General features: G+C 50.4%; 2 protein-coding genes across 2 annotated transcripts, besides 1 other annotated feature; one reads left to right on the forward strand and one right to left on the reverse strand.

Moving 5' to 3' along the window:
• Positions 1-4630: 4630 nt before the first annotated feature.
• Positions 4631-4665: a microsatellite.
• Positions 4666-5813: 1148 nt separating this feature from the next.
• FPSE_03340 (uncharacterized protein) lies at positions 5814-9440 on the forward strand (the record flags this gene model as incomplete). Its single annotated transcript, XM_009256459.1, has 2 exons — positions 5814-5843; positions 6093-9440. The coding sequence occupies 2 exons, from the start codon at positions 5814-5816 to the stop codon at positions 9438-9440; spliced, it is 3378 nt and encodes a 1125-aa protein (XP_009254734.1).
• A 1818-nt stretch (positions 9441-11258) lies between these two features.
• FPSE_03341 (uncharacterized protein) lies at positions 11259-17568 on the reverse strand (the record flags this gene model as incomplete). Its single annotated transcript, XM_009256460.1, has 6 exons — positions 11259-13536; positions 13610-14819; positions 14879-16735; positions 16778-16865; positions 16915-17473; positions 17525-17568. 6 exons carry the CDS (start codon positions 17566-17568, stop codon positions 11259-11261), a joined length of 6036 nt encoding a protein of 2011 aa, XP_009254735.1.
• Positions 17569-18598: the final 1030 nt, after the last annotated feature.

The raw sequence follows: 18598 nt of genomic DNA on the forward strand, positions 1-18598 counted from the left end.
CAGCAATACCCAGTATCTGGAATTGAGGAACTAAGCACTGCACGTCTATGATTGAACAAACATCAGTTACATTCCCTCCACGCTCACCACAAACAACAACACCTCTAGTTAATTCTGAGACCAATAACTTCCTTCCATCGTATTCACCTCGATTTGACAACCACCAACTAGTGGTGCCTGTTCATCGCTTACTTCTAGGGTGAACGGCGCTCCGGCACTTGTGTACGCTTGAGCCTTTAGACGGGCACTCCGTTCTTTGAGGAAATGATCAAACAACGTCATTTCAACACCACAATGCCAGAATGCTTGAACTACCTCCACTTAGCGCGACGATAGCTTGACAATCGCGCGTCGTCGAAACATGCCAAAAATTGGGCTTCGAGGACGGAGACATGGAGAACAAGCTAGGACCAGGTCTAGAACTTCAATAAGCGAAGGCAGACGCTCTCTGTCGTTGTAATAATCTATCATCATCATCAAGGCAGGTTTAAGAGGGTCTTACTGCGAACAGCTCCCTCCTCGCATCAATAGTGTCACAGGCTCGTGGGCTGCTGCACCGCCTCGTGTGTTCATGTTTATCGGTAACCACATTGAGACAAAAGGTAGAACATGGTTGACGCAGACAGATCTGTCGATCATGATCACTCGGGATTTTTTCCCATGACTGTGGAGAAGAAAATCAACATTCCACACTCTATGGAGTTGTACATGCCCCAAAGAGCCTCATGATAAGACCCTTGTCCGACCAGTGTTTAGCTGTCCCTCATCGAATTTGGTGGCTGTCTCTGAGAGTCCTATCATGAAGCTGTGTGCCCAAATCTATAACGATCCAGCGGCTTTTGAGTTTGATACTACGACCAGAAAAGCAGCTGGCGCGTTGCGTCAGCTCTCATCGTGAGCACTAGGCACATCGATGTCGAAACTACTCTGTACCAAGCTAGCTGCCGTTTGAGCATGGTTGGTGGAAATTGGACTCTGTTGCTCGAGCCTCGAACCTTGGGGGATGCGAAATTCGATCATGATGCCTTGCTTCGCCTATTCAGGTATCTCAGGTTGGATCAGCTTGGGTATGATTTGCATATTCGAATTGGTTGGGGGAGAGACAAGTCGGAAGACATCCGTTGTGCTGACAGACAGATTCGTTTCAGGTACGGATTGGGAAAGTTCTTCTCTACTAAGGTAGATACTAGTCTAGTCTACCACAAGGACTGGACCATGTGATTTCGGACTCTGTGACAAGCCGAAGCCAAAAACACCTGTTGTCGGCATGTAAGTAAGCTTAGGTGCAGAGCCTTGGCGAGATTTCATACCCAGCCTTATCGAGACAAAAGACAGGGTAGGGGTTATTGCTTCCTGCAGCCTTTAACCCGTAGCCGCGGGCCATTGCCTCAACACGAGGAGGATCTGCTTGTGGCTTTTTTGGGTGTGAGCGAAGCTGCGAGGTACAATTTCGCATCTCCAACATCTGAATGGTGCCCGCTTCGAGATGAGATACGCTCTAACTCAAGATACTCCGAGACCCCACCGTCAAGACGCAAGCGCCTCTTTCGGACCTTGATCGAGAGGAGAAAGAAGCTGATCTGGTTGACCTAAAAAAAAAACATTCCGATACCTGTACCCATGATTCTCTCGGGTCTCGTCAAATCACGCAAGGTTGTTTCATATAACCCCTCAGTAAATGCGAACCAGGGGCGGGTTGCTACTCCACTCAGAGGGGGGAAAAGGTCTACAGGATGGGCTTATTCTGCAGATCATTGGACTGAATCTTTGAAGGCAGAGTGGTGTTGTTTTGTTGTTATTGTTTACGTGTGTGTTTATCATCTGCGGTTGGTTGCGGTTCTTCAAATCTTGTGGCTGGCCTCAACTTTTGACAGCCCGGCTAGTGGATATCTAGTAGACACAATTCTTGGATCTCTCAGAGACACGGAACGGAAGCTGTATCTGCAAGGGCAACTCTATACACGTGTGGCTAAATCCTGGAAATAAGAGAAAGACACATGTCTTTGCTAGTTTCGATCCTGGCAAGAATACCAAGCGATGAGTTTTCCTATTAGGAAGCTGTATATCATTATGTACTTGGAATAGCCGTGTAAGCGGAGTGGGGCCGACTTTGTAAAGGGCATGAAGTAGCTTCATTAAACAAGACCAAACTTAACGATATGCGTCTCAAATATCACACAACAATGGAGAAGTTCCAAGAGCTAAGAAGACGAACACAACGATAACCTGTTTATCATACGCTACTGTCTGCGTACATATCAAACTAGACGATAAACATCATATTGCAGGCTGCTTAAAACGGCCCGTGTACCGCGTCCAGCCAAGCTAAAAGTTGTCCGGACGAGAATCATCAAGTGCATCCTTTGATCCGCGTTTATATGTGCAATGATGGTGCATGATGTAATGATGGAGACTTTGGATAAACACCAAGTAACCCTCGGTATCTTCAGTGAGACTTTTGTAACCCGGACCCTTTGATCCCTGAAGTTTCAAAGTGTAATTCTTCTCTCTCTTATTCGCTTATCCTGTTGCGTTAAGAGAACTTAACTCTTAGTGTTACACATGATGGCTAGTTAAGGGCGGCTGCAGATTGACGGTTGTGGCATAAAGAGGCGAGTTGCTGCTGTCTGGTCGTGGCTAGCTTGGTTGAAGAAGCTTGGAGTTCCCTGCTATTCTTGAAGGCGGAGCAGGGTACGCTATAATCTGAACAAGGAAGTGTGGAGTTGAATCAAGCAAGCTGAAAGTCATGGTAGTTTACAGAAGACATTGCAGCATGTTACTTGTGAGCATAACTATCAATAATTAATTACCATAAAGACTTCTAATGTGCTGCAGCAAGGAAGTACTGCAGGACTTGTCGCGAATTGGTTAGATAAATGCACGCGGGATGGCGAACTGCTCCGAAGGATCATGGCATGGCATGACCTGTGTTTGTGTTACTGATTGGCGTACAGAGCACAAGACAAGCAGCATCAATATCAATGCCAGTCAGACAGATCTCAAGCTGTGCAATACAAATGCAAGATATAAAGGCAATGGGCGCACAACCCCTATCTCTATTTAGTCATGCAAAGTCCCCAATTGTGCTGTCTGGACGCACTTCTTCATCTTTACTCTGTCAAAAGGCCTCGCAATTGATGCCCTTTTCAGAAGCTGTTGTATTTCAGCAGCAGTCAATTCCAAAACAGCCACAATAAGGATTTCCTGATAAGCAGGGCCGTTACCAGGGCCACTGCCTACGACCCGGAACGGCTCTGCTGTGCGACGCCAGGGGCATCCTGAGATGCAGATGCAGACGCATATGAGAAATTTATCATCATGTCGTATCTCAGGGTGCTCAACACCGGGTGCCCGATGGTGAGATAGGCCCTGTGACGGGTGGTACCAGTAAACCAGAGGGAGCGGATAGTTTGATGTTGTTATGTGGCAGAGCAAAAGCAAACTCGGGTTGAGCAAGCAACGGACAGGGCTCTGTGTATTATGTTTCTCGGTCTCTGCGCCTACGGGCAGGGATCTTGTGTTGCTTTGCGCAGACCGTTCCGGGGTCCTTGATCCCGTTGTGATCCCCGTCGTCATCACCTCCGGGGCCGGTGTAGGAGAGAGTAGCAAGCGAGTTCGACAATCAGAAACCTGCCGATGAGATGCGTTTCGTCTTGTTCTCCATCTCCATCTCCATCATGATTCTAGCGTCGGTTCTTTGCTCACTACTGCCCGCGGTGGACAAAAGAGGATCGCCCGCTTGCTTGAGGGTTTTCTGCTAGTATTTGATGCAGAGTGAGAGACCGAGATGTAACCCCCGGCCAAAGCCAAGGAGCTCCCCGGTGAAGGGAACCCGTCCGGAGATACAAGTACCAGGGTCGAAAGCCACGCCACGATACGGACGGTCGTGTTGCCGCTACGGGTAATAGAGGGAGAGACAAGACAGCTGGATCACATCGATCTGGAAATAATAATAAGCTCTCGTTCCTTGGGATGGTAAATAAAATAAACGGAGTGGGCAGCCGGCAAGCGCTAGATAATAAGCGTTGCACCTGTCCAGGATTCAAAGTTTGTGTTTGAGACGAGATGGATCTCGTGTAGCATTTTAACGAAATACCCTAGGACTGGCAGTGGAGGGAAGCGAAGTTTGAGGCAAGGCTTGTTTTGTTCAGCTTTGGATCAATTGTGTCAATTCAATTTTACTAATATGCCTTAGAAGGACTCTTAATCAGACCAAAAGAGTGCTAATTCAGCGCCTATGATATCAGATTCACCACTATTGTATGCAAGTCATACCAAAGTTATTACATGGTCCGCTGCCCTCCACTCAAAATAGCATATTTAATCTCTTGATGCTCAGCGCTTGAGACGCGCCCCAGTCGAGACCCAATCAATTCCAGGTTTCTGTGCGGTGTAGTGCAGCGCTGCAGCCAGGCTCAGCACCTACCTACCTTACCTCTGTACCTCAGTACACTGGGTACCTGAACTGTAGGTCAGGTACAGTTGGATTTACAGGTGCTCTGAGGCCCGCCGCGACGCTAGATGTTCAGTGGCTCCATGCGCTAATAGTAATAACAATAAGAGACATCCGTGTGGAAGTCGAACATATGTATGCAGGCCCGCTGGGGGACCTGGCTCTGGGTGCCCTGTTCTGCCCTGACCTGACCTGGCCTTGGCCTGGCCTGGTCCATCCCGTCTGGAGTCGCGCGATGCTTGGCCTTGATGTGCATCCCTGCAGAGCCGATCCGTTCTCACACGAATCTCACCTGCAATCTCTAGGTGTAAGGAAAAACAACAGCGGATGTTTCTCTCTTTCTTTCTTTTTGTCTGCTCCGCTGCTAGGTCTGGTTCCATGTAATTTTGATATCCATCTAATTTGACTACCGACGTGCGTACTTACTAATAAAACTATTGTTCCGTCTTGTTGGTCGCTCGCTGTAAGGGGAATACGAATTATTACCAGGGAATCAAACGCCCGGCAGAAAAGCAAAAGGGGATAACAGAGGAGACAAGAAATAAACAATTCTCCATCATCTTTTTTCTGTTTTGATTTTACATTATTTTCTTCCCTTCCCTTTATATTCTGTAGCGTTCGGATAGCGCCCGCTGCTGCTGCTGTTGTTATTGTTTGTTGATTTAATAATCCTAAAAAGCTGGTGCTCAGGACCATTTCCATCCATCACTGTCCCCACTGGCATTGCAGCAGTGTTTACCTACTACCTTCCTATACCTCATTCGCGGCCGCAACTGACAGCCAGCCGGCTTTGGTTTGTTTTTCCAACATTCGCTTCCGCGACTTGATCACATCAAATCAATCTCAATCTCAATTGAACTCAGAAGTTCCATTCGCCGTCTCACATATTCTTTTTCCACAAACCCAAATTCTTTTTTACTCTAGCTTTTTTTCCTACCCTTCAACCCCCCCGCACACAGAGAGAGGCATAATCGACCGACTGACGCCGAGGAGGGAGAGCATTCATTTGTTGTTTGTTTTGTTTGCCCGGCCACCAAGCCAGCCAGAATCAGGTTTCGCCTAGCTTTTTCCCGTCTTCGCAATTGTCCCCCCGGAGCTATTCATCTACTCTCAAACTCGGGGGGCCCTTTTGAAGAAGCTTGGCTTGGGAAAGGCGTGTGGGTTACAACGGTTTCTTGTCCTTGCAAGTCTCGTCCGCCTCTGTCGATTGCGAATCCCCCCCAACCTTGGGTCTATGGCTTCAACGACCATGAGCACCCCCGCCCTTTCGAGTACCGCCATCCTCCGCTTCTAAGCTAGAATGCTTGTCGCTGTGTTATATCTCTCTCTTGAGTAGGTAGAGCCCTCGGCTTCTTTCGCCATGGAAGCAACCATGCAGACCGTTCCAAGTGTAAGTTTGTTGCTAGTTAGCTTCGTACTCCCCGCAAATCCAAATCCAATCCACAATCACTTCAAGGCAACCAAGGATCACCACCACACACCAGTCATCACATGGCTGCTATAGACTTTAACCTATCCCACCCATTTTCTGCCCTATCCTATACTGATCTTGGATCCCCGAAAACCCTCTTTCTTGGTGGCTTGACCAACCTCTTGCCTGTTGCAGCAATAAGCGGTAATTAACTGTGTCTATCTATAGCTTATTGGAACTGGCACTGCTATCGCCGCAGCGGCCAGTGGTTTGGTGTTCGGCCAACCCACCACTGAACCAAACACCTTCTCTCCTTCGACTCGACGTCCCTCCCATTCCAGACGAGTCTCTATAGACCGCGAACCGGGCGCACAGTCGCCATCGCTTAGCAACTTTGCTTCCTCACGGCCCGCCACGAGCAACGCCGCTGCTGTATTCGGCGCCTCCCACCATTACACTCTCCCGCGCCCAGTTACCGCCTCGAGACCTCCCCTCTCCCGTTATCAGCGACCGCCTATGCCACAGACGCAGTCGACTCCCCCACAGCTTAACAGCAGGCAGTCGTCACTTGTGAGGCACTCTGAATCACCAGCTCCCATCCCCGAGTCTCGAGACTCGATATCCTCCAATGGATCTTGGATAAGGCGCTTCTCTGTCCGCCCGTTGTCTCGCCACGAAAGCACGAGGTCGAGTGTTGGCCCTGACGCACCCTCTATCTTCTCTCACGGCTCAGCTGCCCCGATATTGCGCGGTTCCCCAGCAGCGACTCTCCCTCCTAACAAGCTCGTTAAACGATCTACCAACCAAATCGATCCCGATCCTCTGCCACGGCGACGACGTGCGAAATCTCACCTACAAATCCTACCCACTCTTCGTCGACCTGCTACGAGTCACCAGAGGTCTGCGACTCTTCAACAATTCCGACCGGATTCCCCTGCAGTGTTCACACCAACAGATTCAAACAACGTATCGTTTGACGATCAGGCACGACCCCACGAGTTCCTCGATCCAACCTCAACCAGACCCCCCACCAGATCAACATCTCTTAGAAGCGGATGGAAATCGTATTTTCACTCTAAAAGGTTCAGCATCAGCGGACGCACAGGCTTGAGTAGGCTAGGTGAGTCGAGCCCACATGCTCGAGGTGTCTCTTTAAAGCGCATTTGCACCGATATCAACGAGCGCGGTAGAGTTTATTTGGTGAAACCAAGAATGGTTTCAGCGGTACCTGCCCCTCAAGGTCTACTGCCTGCTGCTCCAATCCAATCAGAAACACATCCCCCTCAGACTGCTGAGGACAAGCCAACTCAATCTCCCGAGACTTCACCGTTTAGCACACCCCGAAACTCGCTCTCAATGCCGTTCGCATCTGGAGAAACGTGGGCGGTAAGAGGGACAGGGAGCACTCAGCGTTCAAAACGTAGCGCTGAACCCAGAAGTGGGAATAAGCGACGTGTGTCCGAACCGCTTACTGGTGCGCAATCTGGCGCTGTTCCTCGAACCAATCCGGACCTGGAATTGACCCTCCCCGCAACGTCAACAATATCAGACCGGCAGGGATTGTCGCTAGGTTCAGCTGCCAATATGCAGTTGAGAAGTCGCAAAAGAAACTCGTCATCGCCTGTTCCTCCGCCTCCTAGACTTGCAAACTTTCATATGGATACGTCCCGGCTAGGGTATTCTGTTGGGGTTTCCACCCATCAATATCGACCTAATCAACCGTCAGGAAGTTCGACCAGCTCCACTGCCATGTCACAACTGAGGGGACCGCATCACGACAGGGCCTCCACCATGGAGAGCTCTGAAGGTGACACCCGAGATTGTACGTCGGTGGACGATGATGACACTGAATACAAAAGCGATTGTGTGTTTGACTCATTGCGCACGATTGGCTCCGGCCGTGCCCGTGCTGTCGAGACACCGCTGGAATCCGTGTATGACGAGTCACCGCCAAGCACTGCCGGAAATGGTACAAAGACTAAGCGTCTGTCTATTCATGAGATGCTTGGTCGGACCTGGGACGAGGACGACAAAATCATGGAGGAGGACGAGAACGCATCCACCCCTGTCCGCACCCTAAATCGATCTGACATCTCGCCGCATTTCAGACTTGAGTCGAGATTTAATTCGTCGCCCTACGATATTCCAACCTCTGCAACCAAAGAGTACAGCAGGCTATCCTTCGACGATGAATTTGATGATGATTGGGCCAGGGATGATGAGTTCCAATGTAACCCCTTATCGCCTCCCTCAAAAGGGAGCTCGCTGAATTCCAGGGGGATCAACCCTAATGTTCGCCTCGCCCTAGCCAACATCAGCGGTAATGGCATTGCAGATACAAACGGCCACGATGCCCATAATGATCGTCCGCTGAGCTCACTCTTCGACTGGAGTGAACCACCAACGCACGAGAAATCCGACACTGGACGATTACCGCGACCAATGACTTCGTACGCCAAGCAGTTGGACCCTAGAGGCGGCCGTTCTGCTAACCGCAGAGGCCCGGCTCCTGCTCACGTCCGCAGCCAGAGCGTTCCAGTCGTTCACGATGCTCCTGAAGCTTCTAAACCTACCGGAGCAAAGTATGGCACTTGGGGAATGGCGACAAAGCCAGTGAGCGAGGACTGGGACGACGATTTTGAATTCGGAAGCAGCGGTGTAGACAACAACGACAAGGATAACAAAGTATTCGCGGTTCCGGAATCGATTCGTGCAACGCAACCCAGCGTCAAGGCGCATTCTGGGCATATCCGAGAATTTTCTCTTCTCGTTAATGATCTGAAGCGACTCTGCCGTCATGCCCGGGATATGGATATGCTCGAAGGATCACAGAAACATCTGTGGAAAGAGGCTGACGGTATCATTGCTCTCGCATCACCCGATGAAGAGTCGTTTGACGACGATGATGATCAGAAGTCTACCTCATCTATCAACTTTGATGCTTTCGATATTGACGAACGGTTTGGCGACGATGGTTTTGATGATCATTCCATGAACCGTCTTGACGCCGCCTTCGACGGTCGCGAACCCCCAATGTCCAAGACGACGGTGGTTCGAGAGCGACACTCTCCGCGCCGAAGGTCTGTCTTCTCTCCAGAAGACGATATCTTTGGCAACTGGCCCATAACAGAAACGCCACCATCAAACCGACCTAGTCGGCCCAGAACGCCCGAGAACAAGTACAACAAGGCCAATGATGTATCAGGAGTTGTTCGTTCTGTTATCGGAGCGATGCAGCATCGTGTCCCTGAACAGGTACCGGATAAGGGCAAGGTTCATTTCGACACCAACAGCCTCAAATCTCTTGTTAAGAGGGCTGGTGATCTACGGGACACACTATCCGACATCATTCGACAGGCCGACCAGATCACAGACAGCCCCATGCGTACGCCACGAAATATACGACAACAGGAGTCAAGCCCCGCCTTCACTCGAGTGTTTGACGATCCTGGCTCAAGCCCACCCAGAAGAGTGGCGCGAAGCCGCGGCAGCAATTCACTTAGAGAAGCTGCATCCTCGGACAACTCCCCACCTTCTGGCCTACCGCAAAGGATGCAGATGATGACTGTCAACTAATGAACTTGCACTCGGTTGCTCTTCTCTGGATGAGCGTGTACAAAATAATAATATGGAATTTCATTTGCATAGCGAAGGTCTCGGAGACCTAGGGTTATTTGATTACGCCCGAGGCAGGAGTTCATTTTACCCACCAGTTGTCATAGGCGTCGGCGCAAGCTCTTCCGATTTACTCAATTCACCGGGATGCTTGATCCCCTACCCTTATACATGAGGATCAAGACCATAACTACCAACGGACCACAAAGCCTATAATGAGGTCAGGCCTTGGGCCAGGTGTTTATTGCGAGAGTCGAGAGGCATTCGACACGCCCCCAAGCAATGCTCTTAATGACTTTTACAAGTAATATGGTAGACGGAACACGAAATACTACATCGACAATGCAGGTACTCGTTCGCGCGAGTATAGCTTGTGGGAGGCTGTCAGTTTTATTGACGAATTTTCTTGCGTTATCCCCTTTGTTTTTACGAGGAAACGTGATGTTTTCGTTTTCGTTTTATTTTATTTTATTCTTTTCCTTTGTCCTATTCTTTGACCCCGACGAACACTCTAATGCTTTGATGATCATTCAAGGGAAACAGGAGAGGACAAGCCGAGGCAATGTCGAAACAATCTTTGAACTCGAGAGAATTCATGTCTCTTCCCTCGACGTCACAGACAGATCATTGCCACCAAAAAGAAGTCGTCTTTGCATAGCGGAAATACCAATGGACATACAAGAGTCAACAGTAACGAGGAAGACCAAGAAGAAGAGCAACAGGCAAGGGAGGTCAAGCTGTTGCTTAGGATACATACAGGTTCGGACAGGTAAAAAAAAAGGCATATGGAGAAAAGGAAAGAAGAGCGAGCAAAGGGTTGTTTGTATGTGCTTTTTTGAAGATGTTGCATTGAGGGAGGCGTATATTTATAGCCCCAGCCTGGCCTGTTCTTGTTATGAAGCATGCATGCATGGATAGAGGTTATAACGGACATGACGATTCACTGCCTATTTTCTCGTTGTCTATCTTCCGGTGATTGTTGTAGTTGGTGTGTATTATTCTGCTCATTTGAAGCTGTGAAGTGGGCGATGTGTATTTGTCTAGCCAGCTTGAGACCACCCAGGGTAATAATTACCTTTATGTTGCCAATTAGCCTTGTCACTTTGAGGAATGATCTCGTCAACTTCTAGCAGCCAAAGATGAAAAGGCTTTGTGTGATTCTGTACCTCATCCATCACGGTTGAGCTCTAACAGAGATGTCTCGTTACCACGGTATCAAGCTAATCACAATGGATTGTCTTACGATATAAGCATGGCGACTGAAGCTTGAGGTTAACATCAGTGCATGCAGTCTATGTTCATTCACTTTAGGCACATTGAGAAGAGGGGAGCTTTTCTGGTATGATTTTGATCAATTTATCATTCGATATCGAATGCGTCACAGACGTTTTGAGGCACAGGTTGACTGTGCCGTGCTATATGCTAATCATACGCTAGGCGTGAGCAAGATAAGATGCTATGCACGCGGAAAGAGACAAGATGCCTATTGCGATGGGTTGATGTGTTCCCGTATCGCGTTCCAACGCCGGTAAAAAAAGAAAAGAAAAAAGTCATCCAAAGCAACGCTTGCAATCCGTTTCGACCCAACTACCGTGCTACTGCAGGTTGAGAATGTTATACCAATCGCTTTAATGTGTATTTTTTTTTTTTTGCAAAACCCCCCATGTCCGAAAGAATCTGGTGATCGTAACGTCATGTCATACAACCAGGAAACCCGCAACCCCGCGTGGTTGTCTTTCATTCCCGTTATTTGCCAATGCAAATGCAGGGGTCCGTGGTTTACCACAGCTGCACGAATGACAGTCCTTTTCGCATGGACCTGTTCATCCAGGATCCGTCTTCCTTGGCGTCAGACTGAGACTGCGCCCAGAGCGCCTGAGCACTGAAGTCGCGAGGAGTCTCGCTTGCTCCGGGGAGGAAGGCAGATGAGGAAGAACCAGGGTACATAGGCATCGGGGGACGGGCCTTCTGGGTGCGGCCACGCTGGGAAGTACCAGACTCGGAATGCATCTGGTCGAATTCGCTCTTTGTGGGAGTCAATTCAAGAAAGCGATTGTTCATGGGCCTCCAAAGCTCATCCGAGGCGATAACAGGCTCGTCAACATCCGCGTCAGGCTTGGACCAGAGCTGGTAAGAGTCTCCGGTATCTATTTCCAGGGTCTTGCCAGATCCCAGCTTGATGGCCTCGTCGAGAGCAGCGAGCCACTCTGTAGGAGTAGCGGCAGGACGGGACCTCTCGGACTTGATGGAAGAGGTTCTGGTAAGTGCGGGTACAGACATGATAGAGTCGTTATCAGAGAAGGATGATGCAACCGAGGTCGCTCTCGGCCTGATTGTGGAGAGAGAGAGCCAGTTGACTTGGCTAGCATCCTTGCGCGCTGTGTGCACGGACCAGAGGCTATCTGAGGTGAGCTGCGGCAGAGATTGCTGCGAGATGCGTTGCTTGGGCCGTGTGTCGAGCGCTGCGGGGCTTGCGGAGGTAGTGCGGAAGGTGTTGCGGCGATGATTCAGGCTGAATAGACCCTCCAAAACCAACAAGTCGATTTCTTGCTGCAGCTTGATAGCAGCAGCATTGGCCTTGGAGTCCCAAAGAGGCGCCATGTTCCAGAGATGGGTAAATCCAAAATCGGGGAAGGCCTCGAGAGCTCTTCGGGGAGCCCGTTCCATTCCCTGGGCAGCAGGCGCCATCTTGGTTGTGCGGTAGTTGGTGCGGCGGTGGCTGAGGCTGAAAAGACCGACAGGCTCTTCATCTTCAACAACAGCGGGAAGAGGCTCCCACAATCCAAAGTTGACCACTTCCATCGCCTTATCGCTGAGGGTGGAAGACTCGGAACCGCTCACCGAAGCTGCGGAGCTTGATCCGCTCCAGAGACCATCCTCGGATGGGGTTTCGGGAATAGCGGCCTTTGTGGGGGCCCACAAAGATGTGCTGTAAACAGATGCAGGCTCGGCCTCTCTAGGCTTTACTCGGCTGGCATCGTCTTGAACGATAAGATAAGTAGCCCAGGTCTCTGCGTCAGGCTGGGGAAGACCGTATGAAATCTTTGTGTTGACGGGTGAGTGAGTCCACATGCCGGGCAGAGGTTGCTTTGTTCCCCAAAGTCCGAAGTTGTTGTATTCAGCCTTCTTTGCTGGTGCAGTCCAGAGAGAGTTGCTCTTGATAGAAGTCATGTCGGCCTTGGCAGGAACAAGGCGTGCAGCCTCACCAGTGGGCAGGTACGAGTTCCAAGTGGCAGTATCGGGTTGAGAAAGTCCGTAGTTGGGACGAGCGACGGGAGTGCTGGGAGTCCAAAGAGCCATGGAATATTCGAGTGTGGAAGTTGTTGCTTGTTGGAGAGATGAAAATTGAGATGGAAGAAGAGAGGAAGAAGATAGCTCAGGATATCCCAAGGTATTAACCCAAGTTCGCTCTCGGGCTGTCGGGGTCTCGGATTTGCAAATGACGAGCGGATTTGGCTTGAGCGGGCTCGGAGAGACAGTATCAGCATCAGCGCCAGCGTCAGGCTTAGAAATTGGAATGGAACGCTCCAGGAAGCGGGACAGAAGCACAGGCGCTGACGGGTACCCTGCGCTTGGGGCGCCACGGGACTTGGACTCCCTGTCAGTGCAGGTCTCTTCATCCGCATGAGGGGAATCAGTGGCTCTGATTGGTGCGCCAGGTGAAGCTTGGTCCACGTCCATCAATAAGCAGTGAGCCGTCTGCGGCACAGGCATGCTTATTGATGCAATCTGCTGCGGCTGCCGACGGTCTGGGACCCTGATTCGAGTTTTTTCTTCTTCCTGCTCCCGGAGATCAAAATCCGTGGGCGTCATCGTCGGTGTTGTAGTGGGGGTAGCTGCGCTAGTATCGGCTTTTACACTCCAATCTCCAGTCTGTTCAATGTCGTGCTCGTCTTGTGTGCGGAGACTTGTCCGTTGATTGGCTTTGTCATCGCTCACATTACCGCTGCTGTGCATGTCTGCCAGTGGCTCATGCTCCAAGCTTTTGAAATGTTTCAAAAACATGGGTTCTGCCTCTGAGTCTGAGCCAGAGCCAGAGTCAGAGTCAATCTCGTCACTATAATTAAAACCTAATCAGCCTCGCTTTTTCCTCTAATTACACCACAACGTTAGATTAGGCTCGCACTTACTCGTACTCAGATTCTGATCGTGCCTCCATCTCGTCCTCGTGAGATGCATGCATTTTACCTTGTGGGGCCTCCTGGAGCCATTTATCCGTTGACTGGGCCACAGACGCAGGCTCGACACGCTCAAACATATCCTCATCGTCGCTGTCGTACGTTTCGCTCGAATCGTCGTAGTAGTCTCCATCATCCTGCTCGTAGTCGTCCATGTCAAATTGAGAGACGTTACTCTGCATACCCATGCCACTTGCACCTGCACCTGCACCCGCATCAAGCGCACCAGCCTGATAGATCATCTCAGATACGCTCATGGTCGATAATGGCCAAGGGTTTACTGTCGCACTATCTGATCGATCGCCCCATGGGAACTGGAAAATCCCAAGTGTGCCGCGCTTATTAGGCAGTGGTTTGGGACTCTCCAGAATATCTGGCAACAATGTAACACGTCTGATGCGTCGAGGGGGGTTGCGGGTTGGCTTTGCCTGCTGCTGCTGGGTTTCGACATCCAACACTTGGGTTTTAGCCTGAGATGTTGGCTGCCACAGTCCATTATCTGATGATGTTGGCTTGGATTCAGACTTCTCCCATAGTCTTGAACTTTCAATTACGAGCGGCCTCAGATCCTTCCTCGCGGGGCCACGTTTCGACTCGCCGGGGATCTCCTTTGGCACGAAACCTTCCACAGGTCTGGAAGCCGGGGTCCAGAGTGACAAGGTTGTGATATTGGCAGCAAGGCCCTCCGCGGGCATTGTGGGGCGCCAAAGCAGCGCGGCCTCCTTGGCAGGAGTGCTCTCAGTCTGGCCAATCAGAGCCTCCAGCTCATCCTCGTCGTATTCGCTCTCTTCATCAGTGTCTGGAGGGGTTGGAGTGCCTAAGGGGGCTGTAAACCTGGGGTAGGTAGAGCTAGGCATGCGCTTTGCGTTGGCTTTCATGTCGGTCTGAGGAAACAGGGCGAGAAGATCGTAGTCCGCATCTAATTCACCGCGCTGGACAAGCCTTGACCCACGGGCAATTGACTGGGACTGGCGCGCACTTCCATACCGCGAATCTCGGCTAGGCGGTGATCCCACTGTAGACAGCGAATCACGGGCGAGCATGGTATGGCGAATCGTCTGCCATTGGTGCTCCTGCTGATTGAGTTCTAGTTCCAGATTTGTCAAAAGCGCTAGTCTATCATTCTCCGTTATCTGATAAGATGCGTGCGGAGAAACAGAATCTTGGTTTGTTGTTAGAATTGCTCATTATCAGGTCCAAATCAATGCAATCTTTACTTACCATTCTGAAGAACTCCCTCCACGCTCACACTGTCGTCGGTTTCCACGGGCGATGGCTCAACATACATGTTGTCGGGCCGGCGGAGAACAAGTGGTGCTGGGGGCACACTCCGGCGTGGTCTCGTCGAGTATCCCCTTGCTGAAAATGTTGGACGCACATCCCCCACCTTGGCTTCAAGCTCCTCGGCACGTCGCAGCTCCGATCCAATTCCGACATTGGCATCCGCAGATGGCAGGGGTGACTGGTGGCTCTCCTCTCTGAACGGTAATGTGGTATCCGCAACGCCGAGTCGGCTCCGCTGTTGACTTTTGGGCGTAACGGTCACTGTCAGGGCCCGTTGCAGGTGGACTTGCATCGCAGGTGACCGGACATCAGCCATGTCCATCGTCATATCATCATCTCGTACCGTAGAAGGAGTGAGCGCACTCAAATCCTCAATTGGTAGGATAGGCGATGACCGTCGTCCGTATCTACTCGCTAGCTCTTGTTTCCAAGACGGGCTTGTCGGTGATCTTGACGCTGCAGGCATCTTAATGACCGTAGTCTGAACGCTCTCCGGAGATTGTGTAGATGTCTTGGCTAAGTTGAGGCTTTCTGGCGTCCTCAGGAACGTTACCGACGCGTCGCCATGATCCATCTTTGGCTTGGCTTCGCTGAGCTCCGGCATTGGGGGCATCGGCACTAAGTCAGCTGCCTGTATCGGGAGCGAACCCATCGACCGTGATCGTCGTCTCGTATTGCGTTGATTTGTTGTCTCGCTCTGTGTCGGTACATTGGCAGCAAGTACATTAGCAAACTCGTTTAGTCGAGATAGATCATAATCGATATCCGCCGGTGTGTCGAGTGGCTGCTTGGATCGATCGGCGCCAAGGGATTGCGACCGCTTGTGGTTCTGGAGACTTGGAGATCCTCCAGTTGGGAAAAGAGCACGGTCAATGTTCGATTTTCTGGGGATAGGTCGGGGTCTGTGAACCACGGAAAGTGTTCGCGCAGAGTCCTCCCTCTTGCTCAAGATTTCCTTCGCATTACTCCTAGGTATGGCAGCCAAAGGTGCGGACTTTGGGGGCTGGAGCTTCGCTGATTGTGGGTGCAATGATTGTGCTTTAACAGGCAGAGAAAAGTTGACGATACCATCTTCCGTAGTTTTGACGGGAGTTTGTACTTGAGCTTTCATCGGAGTCGAAACCGAACGAGGAGAGCGTGGGAAGAGAGACAAAGCTGGCGATGGTAGAGGTAGACGTCGAGGTGATTGTCGAGGAGACTGCTGGGGAGACTGCTGAGGGGACTGTCGCGGTGAGCGTCGGCGAACTCCCTCCATCCCGGGCGACAGGAAAGCTGATGTGGTGACTGCGACTTCGGGTTCTGCTGATGGTTTTGTAGTTTCGCTGAAATTTTCCAGTCGTGGAGCAACCTGGTTGTCTCCATTCTCCCACATTGCCCTTTCGTCCAAGCTAGAACCTGAACTCCATCTGTTCACCATCGTCTGTTCGGGAATCGCTCGGTGTACTTCGATCGGTTCTGTCGAGAATGGTGGTGCCTGGGTTTTCGGTAAGGGAAACAGTTGGCCCAACACGGGAACACCGCCCATTCCAACATTCGCTTGTCCAGCGGCAGGCATCGAAATATTCGGTAGTCGCTCGGATTCTGTAGCAACTGGTAGAGGCTTGGACATTCCTGTAAAGTCGCCCCTTGTTGTCGCCGCGAAGTCATCACGATAATCGGCACCGCCTTGTATTTCAGTAGTGTACATCTGTCGAGTATCAAAGCCTCGCGAAGCATCAAAGTCGGGCACATCTAGCGTCTGTACGGGTTTGGATATATCGCGAAACAGCCGATGATGGAAGAAAGTGAGAAGGCCTAAATAATCAGTTTAGTTCACCAGTACGGGTACACACATACCAATTAATATCAAGAGACCAACCGCAGGCACAGTTGTTCGCAGAACTATAGGCATTGGGCCAATACTCAGCATCAAGGGAGCACTGGTCTGGATAGAGTTAGCTATATGGATTGAATCTGCCTTTATTTGAACTCACCCCGGTCCAGATAATGAAACCCAAGACAATAACTGCAACTGCACGGGACTGGTTGGAAGTGATGGCTCCCTTTTGGTTGTCAGAGTATGCTCCGCGGGAAATGACTCTTATGAGGAGGAATGCCATGAAAGCAGTGTCTGTGACAGAGACTGTGATTCCAACCGGCAGAACCGCAGTCATCGTCACGCAGACAGTCTCAAGCTGTGGGCGCTGAAAGCCTACGAAGATGCCTCCAAGGATAAGTCGCAATACTACAAGTCCTTGCATGACTCCAACCTCGGTGAGGGAGACAAGACTGAAGGCGCTGAAGGTCCATAGTAGACTTTGTTGCATGCATACTCGGGCAAACTGGTCGAATGTTGATGCAAAGACTATCATAACCTGGCAGCTCGAGGTCGAATCGGTATTAAGTAAGAAGGCGCCAAATTGTAATTGGGCCCAAAGGGCTGAAGAAATAAGGAAAGCAATGAGGGCCAGCCTCGGTGCATCTCGGGTGATCTTGGAGGTACGCTTGTTGAGAAAGAAGATGGAAGCGGTACCAGCGTAGGCGACCAAACCGCTGTTGGATTGTTATTGTGTTGGTTCTTTGGTGATGAATTGAATGACTTACAAAGTAAAGGCCGCAATTAAGGCCTGACGGGTAGAGTCCGTCATGAAGACAACATTAGTATTAGAAACGAGTGTGTGGGAAAGGAGAGTAAGGAGAAGAGGAAAGGAGAAAAGAGAAAAGATAGAAACGAATGCGTTCTTGGATCAACCAAGACACCAAATCTACAATACTTTAGCAGTATGTGAGATGAGAAGAGAATGGGGGCGGAAAGAGGGAAAGGAAAGAGAGAATGAAATGCGATGCAACAATGAGGAATGTTACCAGAGTCTTTGACAGGCGGACATGGCCACTTGAGAGGCAGAGGCAGAGAAGTAGAGTTGCACTTGCAACGGATATCCAGTTTCAGAGGATAGTCTTGGGTCAAACTGGCTTTGTTCGAGCCGACTCGCGTAGGTGTTTGTTTGGTGGCGCAAGACGTATCGTGATTGGGTGGAATTGGGAATATCGTGATGTTTCGTCGAGATCCGACGTAGCATATCTAGATGTGAAACTCGACATGTCGGAGACGGCGGCTCTTACGGCTAGACTGAGACGACGTGACCAGGCCTGGTGGGCGCTTGATACAAGACGGTCCACTGGAAGAGGTATAGCAGAACGGAAACTGAAGGGCATACTGATGCCGCATGACAAGAATAGAAGAGGCGAGATTTGCTATTGCTATAACAGCGAGGTGTTATTGATGGTCCCGTGGATCTGATTAAGCGGAAACGGTTCCCAACTTGGAAGGCAGCCAGGTTGGTGAAACAAGAGGATGGAGTTTTCGACGGTGGAAATAAGTTCATATTTCAAGAACCGTTCGATTGAAGGAAAAGAAATAAAAAGAGAAGAGAAATGCTGCTTGCATTCTCTTGATCAGATGAATTAACATGACAGACAGAGACACCCTCTCGGACAGTGACCGAGAGAAGAGATGGCGGGGCAAAGGAAGAGATGCTGTTGGCTGACAGTGACGACAATCAGGTCAACAGGCACCCTGTCGCCTGTCCTGCCTTTTATGATTGATGGTCATATTACCGAGGATATTGAATATTTTATCACCTACCTGACTAGGTAGGCAGGTAGGTTGACGGAATA

This window comes from Fusarium pseudograminearum, chromosome 4 (assembly GCF_000303195.2).
Source record: "Fusarium pseudograminearum CS3096 chromosome 4, whole genome shotgun sequence".
NCBI classification, from domain to species: domain Eukaryota; kingdom Fungi; phylum Ascomycota; class Sordariomycetes; order Hypocreales; family Nectriaceae; genus Fusarium; species Fusarium pseudograminearum.